Here is a 12704-nt window from a genome sequence, read left to right as displayed (position 1 = left end):
TCTATCAAAATGCTAAGGGCCGGGAAAGAGGATGTGGCGAGCTTGACTTCAAGCAACAAAGGCGCTGCCTCCTTGACTTTCAGACCCTAATTAACATAACACGGGCAGGGGAATAAAAGTCTTTTTTCTGGCATTAGGTGCATCTGACACCAAGGACAAAAACAACTTTGGAATCAGACCTCTACAAGGTAATGCTGGTGGTTTAATATGCGTTTTCTAGGCGACAGGTTCCCTTTAAACACAAGTGAACCCTATTTACTTAGGTGACTTCTGAAGGCAACTGGTCTCACAGGTTTTTATTTAGGGGTATCACAGTACAGGGGGCTGAATACAAATGCATGCCACACTTTTCAGATTTTTATTTCTTAAAAATGTTAAAAGCCATATATCATTTTCTTTTCACTTCACACTTACTTTCTACCTTGTGTTGGTCTATCACATACACTCCCAATAAAATACATTTAGTTGGTGTAATGTGAAATTTTTTTGAAAAATTCAAGGGGTATGAACACTTTTTCAAGGCACTGTAAATAAAGAGATCAGAGCATTGGGTTCATCTAGTAGCAGTCTTTCACACTACAATATCCCATAGCACAGCCATCCCCTCTAGGATCAGACCCAGCCCACCACACTTTGCTGATGTCAGAGGATGATCTCCACCAATCGCCTTTAGTAATAATTTGTCCACGTCCAAAAAGTTTCCTGTCATGACCAGTAATAGGCCAATGCACCTGATGACCTCTTGTTTTTAAATCTTCTGCAATATTTTCCGGAAAGCCATCCTCTAGATACAGGTGCCATTTCTGATCTGAATGTAAACAAAAAGTCAAATATAAATACAGCAGACAAGAAATATATAAGTGACAGGTTTTAGTGATATGCATCTTAATTGTATAGCCAACTTAATAATTTTACACTTTTTGGGGCACTCACTAAACTGAGAAAGTGAGATATTTTGCATCCTACCTTTCAGTGAGGGTTTTAACCGATCAGATGTTGGCGTTTCCCTTACCCGATATACATTAGTCTATTGTGGTCCGAACCTGCTGGGAAATGCAGGTTTAGCCGACACTCTAATGTGTGCGGAGAGCTCCGAACTCTCTCCGGACAGATGATGTTGTGAACAAAAGAATAGGGTGAAGTGAATATTTTTGCCCGATCCTTTGGTTCTCCCAGGAGATCAGCTGCTGCCAAAGTGTCTGGCAGTGCCATTCTCCCCTCTTCCCATTAAATACAAATCATTCAGCTAAACTGAATGTGGATGTTGGGGGAGAGTCTGATGAGTTGGGGGAGTGAGTTCTAGAGTAGGGGAGAGGTACGTGAGAAATCAACTAACTGAATGTGGATGTGTATGGTGATGTTGGGACAGCTATTGAATGTAATGCAGATTGAGCCAAATACAGTGGAGTATACAAAAAAAAAAGTTCCTGATGTGGGCATCCATGGGAGAGGGACAAAAACCTTGTTTTGTTTCATTTATAGCTTTTATTTTATTAGTTGTTATAAATAAATATTTCCTTAGTTTTTCTAACTGGATTAATTCCTGGCTTTGTCTCAACAGACTTTGTGACAAACAGCAACAAAAAGTGTGCAATAAAAAGGGTTGTCCATCCTAGAAGCCAACCACCCCAATGGAAAAAAAACTGGTGCCACGTTAGAAAAAAATGTTTTGCTTATCCATAGCACTGCCATTCCCATGCCGGTCCCTGACAAACGGAAGTGGCTTGGTTCTGTGACTGTTGTGGCCAATCACTGACCTCAGTGCTCACATGTGCTTGAATGACATGTTATGGCGAGGCTGAGGACAGGTGTTTTTTTTTTTCAACTTGGCGCTGGTTCTGTCCATTGGGGTTGTCGAGTCCTAGGCTGGAGACTCCCATTCTTCCCTTAACTTTTAATAGTTATTCACAGTATATTACCACAGTACAATTTTGAAGACTTTTTACCTTTCTTAATATATTCCACATAAAACCGAGGGGCGTCCACTGCCCGTTGAGGATTCATTCCAAACTCTACCATATTTAAAAGAACCTTTAAAGAAATGCAAAGTGCTTGGTTAAATATAACTCAAAGAGGCTATCTGACCACAAAAAAAATACTCCTCTTGAAAACCACTCCGTTCCCTGGAGGACCAGAAGTGTGAGTAACATGCGCTACTGCAGTCATTTACTGGCCCCTAGTGGCATGTGACCACTTAGCCTCTGCAGTCAGGTGCCACTCAGGGACAAATCACTGCTGAGGCCAGTAAATGGCTACCACAGTGCATACAACTAAAAATGGGAAGACACACTTCCGGTCCGCTGGGTACTGGACCCACAGCACTGGAACAGGGCTGCTTTCAAGAGGTGTTATTTTTAATTTTTTTTACACACACTCCCAGCGGTATTAAGACTTGTCTAAAGGGGTGGGCGAGTCTTATGTAAATCAAGATGATTCATTGTATGTATAAATTTTGTACACCTTTACTAATATACCATCATTTTCTAACTATTTTAAAGGGTATGCATGTATTTGTAGCTATACAGTGTCTATGCAGATCTAACGCTGGGTTCAGACCCGAGCATTCGCGATGGAGCGCTCTGTATGCGCGATTGTACCGGCGTTTGCAATCGCGCATACAGAGACAAGCGAACGCCCATTGTCGCACGTTCCTGGAAGTCTATGTACGGGAACGCGCGACAAGACGCCCCAAAGAAGCTCATGTACTTCTTGGGGCGTCGGGCGTTTTACAGCGCGATCTTACGCGCTGTAAAACACTCAGGTGAGAACCATTCCCATAGGGAATCATTGGTTCTTGCCTGTTGAGCGTTTTACAGCGCGTAGGAACGCGCTGTAAAACGCTCAGGTCTGAACCCAGCCTATGTGTCTCCTTGGCAACAGACTACAAACTATGTGTAGACTGATTCTGCTCCCTATAATCTTCCCGAAAATCAAGCATGTATGAAGCTTTTGGACCATATTTGACAGATGAACTGCTGTCATTTTCCAAGAGCAACCAACAGATTGTTGAAAGCAGCACAAGAATGCTCCCTTTATTTACTATTGCTGGTAACCAGAATACTTACATGTCTTGATACTTATTTTATCCATTCATAGACGAGACCAAATATGACACAGTTACCTGTTGGCTGCCTGAACATATTTTGTGATAAATGTAGAAGATCAATACATTTTTTCTGACTGCACCTACCATTAAAGGAACACTAAACCTAGAATGATAGAAATGAACAAGAAATAGAATTTCCCTGTTTTTCAGTCTGCCTCTGCATGATCCTGGCACAACGTGTCTTGTAGAAATTCTGCAAACACAAAGGAGATAACCCTTTTCTGATCTGCTCCATCTTCAGCTGTAGACTCTGGGGGTGGGGAATAGCTAGGGGTGGGCCTCAGCAATCTTTTTGTCCTACTGCAGACCAGACACAACAGGGGGGCTCCTGTTTCAGTCGCTTGTCTTAAAGGGAACCTGTCACCTCTACCATGCTACCCTCACTGAGCGTTTCTAAATGTTCATTGTGTTACCCTAAACATATAAATGACACTTTTCATTTCATTTGCAGACGGAATTCAATAAGTATTATGCATTTTTATACTTCCCGCCTTTTATGCACATTAACATAAAATAGTCATATCTTACTTGTGTGACCAGAGAAGAGTCATATTTTCAGGCTCTGACTCATCTCAGGTTAATTTGCATATGTATAAAATAGTTTTTTTTACACAATAAAAGCACACAGAGCTATGGGGACTGGGTATTGCGGCTGTGCTAGCGGCCATCTAGCAACCCATATCCTCAGCTCTATGCACAAAATCCAGGTGACAGGTTCCCTTTAAGCTAGTATCACATTCGCTGTGTGAATTCTGGCAGGCTGTTTTGGCAGAGAACGGCCTACTGGAATTCACAGCATCCGGCACTACCGAATGCAGACAAAATGTCCACCGGCTCCATTAAGTATAAGGGGGTCAGAAGGAGTTCCGGATACATTCTGGCAGACAATGCAGAGAATCAGATGGTCTCAAAATGCTGCAAGCTGTGGTTTGTGTCCAGCCAATTCACCGGCATTGTCTGCTGGAACAGCCTGCCGGAATTCACACCTATGGTGTGAAACTAGCTTTAGGACCCTTGCAGACGAGTGTGTCCGGATTAGGTCTGGATGCGTTGCGTCTGAGATCAGGGAAAATGGTGCGAGTGCGTACGCAATTTCAGTCAGTTTTGACTGCGATTGTGTTGCTCAGTTTTTTCCGCACGAGTGCAATGCGTTTTGCACGCGCGTGAGAAAAAACGGATTGTGGTACCCAGACCCGGACTTCTTCACTGAAGTTCGGGTTTGGGTTAGGTGTTCTGTAGATTTTATTATTTTCCCTGATAACATGGTTATCAGGGAAAATAATAGCATTCTTAATACAGAATGCTTACAAAAATGTGGCTTTAGGGGTTAAAAAATAAACTATAAAAAATAAAAGGACTTTTGATGACGTAATCGCGCAAACCACGTCGTCAGCACAGGTCCTGCTGAATGAAGATCTTCTATCTTCATTCAGCAGGACCTGGGCTGACGTCACCACGCTCACCACTTGGTGAGTGCAATTACATCATCAAAGGTTCTTTGGCAGGTCCTGAAAGAAGAAGAAAGAAGAAGATACCGCCTGCGCGATCAATTGGATAAGGCGAGTTAATTTTTCTTTATTTTCTAACCCCTCATGCCACATTTTAGTAAGCATTCTGTATTAAGAATGCTATTATTTTCCCTTATAACCATGTTATAAGGGAAAATAATACAGTAAATTGACTTTAATGGGGTTGCTCATCCCTATCATCTCCTAGCAAGCATGTGTGAAAATCGCACCGCATCCGCACTTGCTTGCAGATGCTTGCGATTTTCATGCATCCCCATTCATTTCTATGGGACCTCCGTTGCGTGAAAAACACAGAATATAGAACATGCTGCAATTTTCACGCAATGCAAAAGTGATGCGTGAAAATCACAGCTCATCTGAACAGCCCAATTGAAGTCCGGGTGCAATGCGTTTACCTCACGCATTGCACCCGCACGGAATTCTCGCCCGTGTGAAAGGGGCCTTATTGCTTGTCACAGGACAGTGAGGAGAAGGAGGCGGAGGGGAAGTGGATGATTTCCTGGGACACAAATTTGAGAAAAATATAATGTAATCTACTCTAACTACCTGAGCCAAAATAGGACCAATGAAAAACAGAAGATGACGCCAGAAAGAGGATATTTGTAGTGCTTTTTCTGTGTTTAGCGTTATGTAAAATGGATGCAAAAAGTTGATCTGCATGTATATAGAAGGTGACATTCTGAAGATTGCCACATGTAAATGTGCCTCATCTTAAATTACATGCCTTCTCTTCCAGCAGCGCAGGCCCTATCAAGACTGGAGCAGCACACCCGGTCTTGATGAATCAGGGGCAGAGAGTCTATGAAGCGTCTCCATTCAATCATTAGGCAAAATTCAATCAACATGTTTTAATAATCCTGATACATTTCAGTCACTCCAACCACACAGATCAGATCATCTTTCATGTTTCCTCTAATTAAGATCCACATTTGCGTTGCTAGGAACAATTAAGCAATATGTATACATAACATCTCACCGTCATGGGGTTGTGTATACTGTAGGTGTGTCCTGTATGCTTTGTTTTGGAAATGAATCATAGAATTGTCTACAATGCTCAATACTGACTTAACTCCTTAAGGACACAGCCTTATTTCACCTTAAGGACCAGGCCATGTTTTGCAAATCTGACCAGTGTCACTTTAAGTGCTGATAACTTTAAAATGCTTTGACTTATCCAGGCCATTCTGAGATTGTTTTTTCGTCACATATTGTAGTTCATGACACTGGTAAAAAGGAGTAAAAAAAAAAATCATTTTTATTTAATTATTAATAAAAAAATACCAAATTTGCAAAAACTTTGGAAAAATTTGCAAATTTCCAAGTTTCAATTTCTCTACTTATATAATACATAGTAATACCTACAAAAATAGTTATTACTTTACATTCCCCATGTCTACTTCATGTTAGGATCATTTTGGGAATGACATTTTATTTTTGGGGGACGTTATAAGGCTTAGAAGTTTAGAAGTAAATCTTGAAATTTCTCTGAAGTCACTTTGTGAGGCTTGCATAATAGAAACCACCCAAAAATCACCCCATTCTAGAAACACCCCTCAAGATATTCAAAACTGATTTTACAAACGTTGTTAACCCTTTAGTTGTTCTACAAGAATTAATGGAAAATAGAGATACAATTTCAAAATTTCACTTTTTTGGCAAAATTCCCATTTTAATATTTTTTTTTCCAGTTACAAAGCAAGGGTTAACAGCCAAACAAAACTCAAAATTTATGGCCCCGATTCTGTAGTTTACAGAAACACCCCATATGTGGTCGTAAACTGCTGAACGGGCACACGGCAGGGCGCAGAAGGAAAGGAATGCCATACGGTTTTTGGAAGGCAGATTTTGCTGGACTGGTTTTTTTGACACCATGTCCCATTTGAAGCCCCCCTGATGCACCCCTAGAGTAGAAACTCCAAAAAAGTGACCCCATTTTAGAAACTACGGGATAGGGTGGAAGTTTTGTTGGTACTAGTTTAGGGTTTATATGATTTTTGGTTGCTCTATATTACACTTTTGTGAGGCAAGGCAACAAGAAATAGCTGTTTTGGCACCGTTTTTTTGTTGTTATATACAACATTCATCTGACAGGTTAGATCATGTGATATTATTATAGAGCAGGTTGTCACAGACATGGCGATAACTAATATATATATATATATATATATATATATATATATATAAAATTATTTATGTAAGTTTTACACAATGATTTCATTTTTTAAACAAAAACAAATCATGTTTTAGTGTCTCCATAGTCTGAGAGTCATAGTCATTTTTAAGCGATTATGTAGGGATTAGGTAGGGTCTCATTTTTTGCAGGACGAGATGACGGTTTGATTGGCTCTATTTTGGGGTGCATATGATTTTTGATCGCTTGCTATTACACTTTTTGTGATGTAAAATGACGAAAAAAATTGCTTTTTTTTTTACAAAGTTTTAATTTTTTTACGGTGTTCACCTGAGGGGTTAGGTCATGTGATATTTTTATAGAGTAACTTATTACGGACGCGGCGATACCTAATATATATACTTTTTTTTTTATTTATGTAAGTTTTACACAATGATTTCATTTTTGAAACAAAAAAAAATAATCATGTTTTAGTGTTTCCATAGTCTGAAATCCATAGTTTTTTCAGTTTTTGGGCGATTATCTTGGGTAGGGTATGATTTTTGCGGGATCAGATGACGGTTTGATTGGCACTATTTTGGGGTGCATATGACTTTTTTATCGCTTGCTTTTACACTTTTTGTGATGTAAGGTGACAAAAAATTGTTTATTTAGCACAGTTTTTATTTTCTATGGTGTTCATCTGAGGGGTTAGGTCATGTGATATTTTTATAGAGCCGGTTGATACGGACGCGGCGATATCTAATATGTATACTTTTTATTTACTTATGTAAGTTTTACACAATAACCGCTTTTTTAAAACAAAAAAAAAGGATTATGTTTTAGTGTCTCCATATTCTGAGCCATAGTTTTTATATTTTTTGGTCGATAGTCTCAGGTAGGGGCTAATTTTTTGCAGGATAAGGTGACGGTTAGATTGGTACTATTTTGGTGGGCGTACGCCTTTTTGATCGCTTACTGTTGTACTTTTTGTGATGTAAGGCGACAAAAAATGGTTTATTTAGCATAGTTTTTATTTTTTATTTTTTACGGTGTTCATCTGAGGGGTTAGGTCATTTTTTACCAATTTTTTTAACTTTATTTGGTGAAAATGACGTTTTTGTTTATTTTTACTTGAAACTTAAATTTTTTTTTGGGGGGGGAAACTTTATTTTTTCAACTTTTCTTTCACTTAATTTGGGACTTCAACTTTTGGGGGTCTAATCCTTTACAATGCATTCCAATACTTCTGCCTTCCATGCCATCGAGTCCCCCCTACAGCCCCATGGGGACCCGATAGCACCGCCGCCCGCACCATAAAAAGCCGCAAACCGCAGGTCTGAATTGACCTGATCGCCCACATAGGGGGGCGGGGGTGGGGTCCTTAAGAGGTTAAAGGGAACCTGTCACCTGGATTTTAGGTATTGAGCTGAGGACATGGGCTGCTAGATCGCCGCTAGCACATCCACAATATCCATTCCCCATAGCTCTCTCTGCCTTTATTGTGTCCAAAAAAAACGATTTTATATATATGTAAATAAGGCTACTAATGTTTCCGGAGCCCAGCCACACCCACTTTGAAGGAGCCCAGCACCGCCCCGCATACTCCGAATCTCCTCCTTGCTCCCTGATGTCACAAAGCTAGAGCGCCGTAATCTCGCGATGCACTAGCTAGCACATGCGCAGTGTTGGCATAGTATTCTGGCATCAGCCTCAGGGAACGAACTGCACATGCGCTAGCTCGCGCATCACAAAATTACGGCGCTCTAGCTTTGTGACATCGGGGAGCAAGGAGGAGATTCGGAGGATGCGGGGCAGTGCTGGGCTCCTTCACAGTGGCCGTGGCTGGGCTCAGAGTCTCAGAGAATGCTGTACTGATCTCTCAAGCATGGAGGAGACAGGACTCGTCTTAGGCTAATTTACATATCTATAAAATTGTTTTTTTGACACAATAAAAGCACACAGAGCTATGGGGACTGGGTATTGTGGATGTGCTAGCGGCGATCTAGCAACCCATGTCCTCAGCTCAATACCTAAAATCCAGGTGACAGGTTCCCTTTAACCTCTTAAGGACACAGGGCGTACAAACATTTTCCGGTGATAGGCTTTGATGAAGGTTGGGGGGATATCGCAGAGGCAGGTATTAGGTGCATTGTGAAGAAGGCACAGACTATTGGGCAAAAAGTGAGCCCTAGTCTATTTGTGGAAAACGCATCGTGTGAACCAGTGTGGCTAACTACTAAGGGAAACTTTAAATGTGGAAGTAAAAAATGTATTTGTTGCTTGCATAAGTCAGTAAGCAAGGACATTACATTACATCCATCCAATGGCAGCATACATAAACTGCAGCAATATGTTAATTGTAATACGGAATATGTGGTTTATGTCATTACATGCCAAGTGTGCGCACTGCAATATGTTGGATGTACAATTAATCAGCTTAAAGTGCGAATTCGAAAACATCTGAGTGACATCCCACATATTTCATTGCGCAATGTCTCAGCAGCCACATCACACTGCGATAGTCCACAAAGGCGATACCTCTGCGTTTCATGTACAAGGTGTAGAAAGAGTTAACACTCCGGTTAGAGAGGGAGATCGCAGACAAAAACTATATAGTCGAGAAACGTATTGGATGTTCAACCTTGGAACCTGTGTACCTAAGGGATTGAATAGGAAACATGATTTAACTTTACAATATAAATGATGTGTTTTTTTTCTGTTTAGGGATCCTATCCCACCTGATTGGAATGACTTCCTTCATGATTAGCATTCAATGGACACCTGGTATATGCTCCAGGGGATGGAGGTCATCCAATCAGATGGGAGAGGCGTATCTGTACTGTGTATAAAATGAGATTTTTAGTTTGTTAGTTTGTCTTGATGAAGGGCTAACATACTACAGCCCGAAACGCGTCACAGCATGCTGTCCTATTTTTGATGTCTAAATTTAAGGACGTTGAATAAAGAAGCCATTTTATTATTTTGTATTATGGTTATGAGAATTTATTCCCTATCCACAAGATAGGGGATAAGATTTGATCGGAGGGGGTCCTATTGCCGGGGCACCCACATAACTGGAAATATCCCTTTAAGGATGATTTATTTTGATATGGACAGCGCCCCTAAACCCCATATTTATTAGAAATTATATAGGTAGTACCATATTTTTAAACTCCAGTAATAATGGTAGAGCCCAGCTACACTGAAAAGAAACAGGGACATTGATAATAGATCCTTCTAGTTAGTTTGTGAGGATGTCAATGAAGTTTAAACAATAAATTATTTATTTTATATTCAGGTTTGGAATTGAAAGGAAACTAACATTATGCTTGTACAGTTGTGTTCAAAATAATACCAGTGTGTTTAAAAAAGTGAATAAAGATACAAAATCCTTCTAATAGCTTTTTTTTCCATACACACAAATGCATTGGGAACACATTCTATTCCAAAACATGAAGAAAAATATATCAAATTTGTGTTGTTCCTCTAAAAATATTGAAGAAAAGTGAATATTAGACTGCTCAATAGCAGTGTTTGTATTCTTCTTTACAAACTCAAACATTCACTATATAAACTGAAAAATGTTTGAAGATTTTGCTTTCTTTTGAATCACTTAACTAATATTTAGTTGTATAACCAGTGTTTCTGAGAACTGCTGTACATCTGTGTTGCATGGAGTCAACCACCTTCTGGAACCTGTAGACAGGTATTCCAGCCCAGGATGATTGGACTACATTCCACAGTTCTTCTATATTTCTTGGTTTTGCCTCAGAAACTGTATTTTTGATGTCACCCCACAAGTTTTCTATTGGATTAAGATCCGGGGATTGGGCTGGCCACTCCATAACATCAGTCTTGTTGGTCTGGAACCAAGATGTTGCACGTTTACTGGTGTGTTTGGGGTTGTTGTCTTGTTGGAACACCCATTTCACGGGTATTTCCTCTTCAGCATAAGGCAGCATGCCCTCTTCAAGTATTCTGATGTATTCAAACTGATCCATGATCCCTGGTATGCCATAAATAGGCCCAACACCATAGTAAGAGAAACATCCCCATATCGTGATGCTTGCCCCACCATGCTTCACGGTCTTCAATTCAGTGTTTGGGGGTCGTCTGACAAACTGTCTCCAGCCACTAGACCCAAAAAGAACAATCTTACTTTCATCAGTCCACAAAATGTTGTGCCATTTCTCTTTAGGCCAGTTAATGTGCTCTTTGGCAAATTGTAACTACTTCAGCACATCTTTTTTTCAACAGTGGGACTTTGCGGGGGCTTCTTGCAGATAGCTTGGCTTTACATAGGCGTCTTCTAAATGTAACAGTGCTCACAGGTAACTTTAGACCTTCTTTGATCTTCCTGGAGCTGATTGTTGGCTGAGTCCTTGCCATTTTGGCTATTATTCTATCCAATCGAATGGTAGTTTTTCGCTTTCTTCCATGTCTTTCAGGTTTTGGTTGCCATTTTAAAGCATTTGCAATCATTTTAGCTGAGCAGCCTATCATTTTCTGCAGTTCTTTATATGTTTTCACCTCTCCAATCAACTTTTTAATCAAGGTACACTGTTCTTCTGAACAATGTCTGGAACGACCCATTTTCCTCAGAATTTCAAAGAAATGCACTGTAACCAGCATGTCCAACATTTGCTGCCTTCCTTCCTTAAATAAGGGCAATAAATTGCCACCTGTTTTTCAAAAAATGAATGACCTCACTCATTGAACTCCACACTGCTATTATTTGGAACATGCCCCTTTCAATAAGTGATTGAATAACAGAGAATCAGCAGCATGCATGGCATGACTGTTGGGTCTGTTGGATTTCTATTACTCTACTACACCTGCTAGTAAATTATTTGCCATGTAGAAATATCGTTTCTACTAAAAACAGTGATTGATCAGGTTAGTGATGTCTGACTCCTTTTTGCTCTCTGTACGCTTTTTCCATTGTAGCATTTAATGCTGTTCTTTTCATGCCATTCTGCAAAGACACCACTCCCTTATGTTATTACCTTCCCTTGTACACAGGTGTCAGTTGAATATATTCATGTTTAAGGCCTGATTCACAGGACAGAGAAAACAGCCATGTGACGGTCATTCATTTTGTAACCTCTTCAAAGGACCTGACTACACAACAAGCATCTCTGATGAGCTACCACTACCTGACCTCGAAACAACACATGCTCCCTGCTGACGTCATCTGGTGCATCATTTATGGGAATTTTTTTATGAAACCCGAAGAGCGTTCTTTCTACACCCGTGCAACAAAATCATGCAGCGTGCCACACAAAAACGTGCACTAGGTCGTGGTCTATCGCAGGCCCTCTCCATAAGAGAAGGGCCCGCCACAAACTGTTCCCTATCCCTCCGGGGCCGAAGCTCATGCAAGGGACTGGGACAAATGGCAACCCTCAGCCGAAGACAAGGGTACGCCCATCTATGCTCCCGGCTTTCGCCTAGGCTGCCACCCAGGAGCTCAACAAAGGTCTGGACTCTCCCCAGAGGGGGAGCCCACGGGGTTTGGCAGGGGGGTGAGGAAACAATTAGTTCCCCCCTTGCTCGGACACAGGCCTTTTACCCAGTTAAGTCAGTACTCTCTGCTCTGCACTGATGAGGGGCAATCACCCCGAAACAGCTGTCTGCAGATGAGGTGCTGGCTTATTTAATATCCAAGTCATGTCTCAAGGCTTATTTTAAGAGCTGAAAATTGACTTATAGGATAGCTGCCTTACATCTGGTGGCATTAGAGGCAAAGCTTGTTAAGAGCTGATTTGCATTTCTTCCCTCCCAGAACAAGCAGTGCAATGTCAGACCATTCTGTCACTGCAAGTCTGGGAGGGCTTTTCTTGCCACATAAGAATGGCTGAAAGGCAAGGATAGTTTCCTGGATATAATCAGCACCCCTGCAAACGACTGTACTTTTTAAAAAAGCGTTGCACGATTACATTTATTACGTGTGCCA

The 12704-nt window shown here is 40.8% G+C and overlaps 1 protein-coding gene across 1 annotated transcript in view; it reads right to left on the bottom strand.

The window, feature by feature from the left end:
- Window positions 1-415: 415 nt before the first annotated feature.
- LOC122935038 (glutathione hydrolase-like YwrD proenzyme) overlaps window positions 416-12704 on the bottom strand; it is a 107349-nt gene continuing 95060 nt past the window's right edge. The window contains exons 11-12 of the mRNA XM_044290758.1: window positions 1947-2031; window positions 416-808 (exon numbers count right to left, since the gene is read on the bottom strand). Of these exons, the coding sequence (XP_044146693.1) occupies window positions 558-808; window positions 1947-2031 (336 nt within the window). The 3' untranslated portion in view covers window positions 416-557. The remainder of the gene's footprint in view (window positions 809-1946; window positions 2032-12704) is intronic.

Source organism: Bufo gargarizans, chromosome 4 (assembly GCF_014858855.1).
Source record: "Bufo gargarizans isolate SCDJY-AF-19 chromosome 4, ASM1485885v1, whole genome shotgun sequence".
Classification (NCBI taxonomy): domain Eukaryota; kingdom Metazoa; phylum Chordata; class Amphibia; order Anura; family Bufonidae; genus Bufo; species Bufo gargarizans.
Note: the sequence above shows the minus strand (reverse complement) of the source record. Positions and strands in the feature narration are given on the sequence as shown.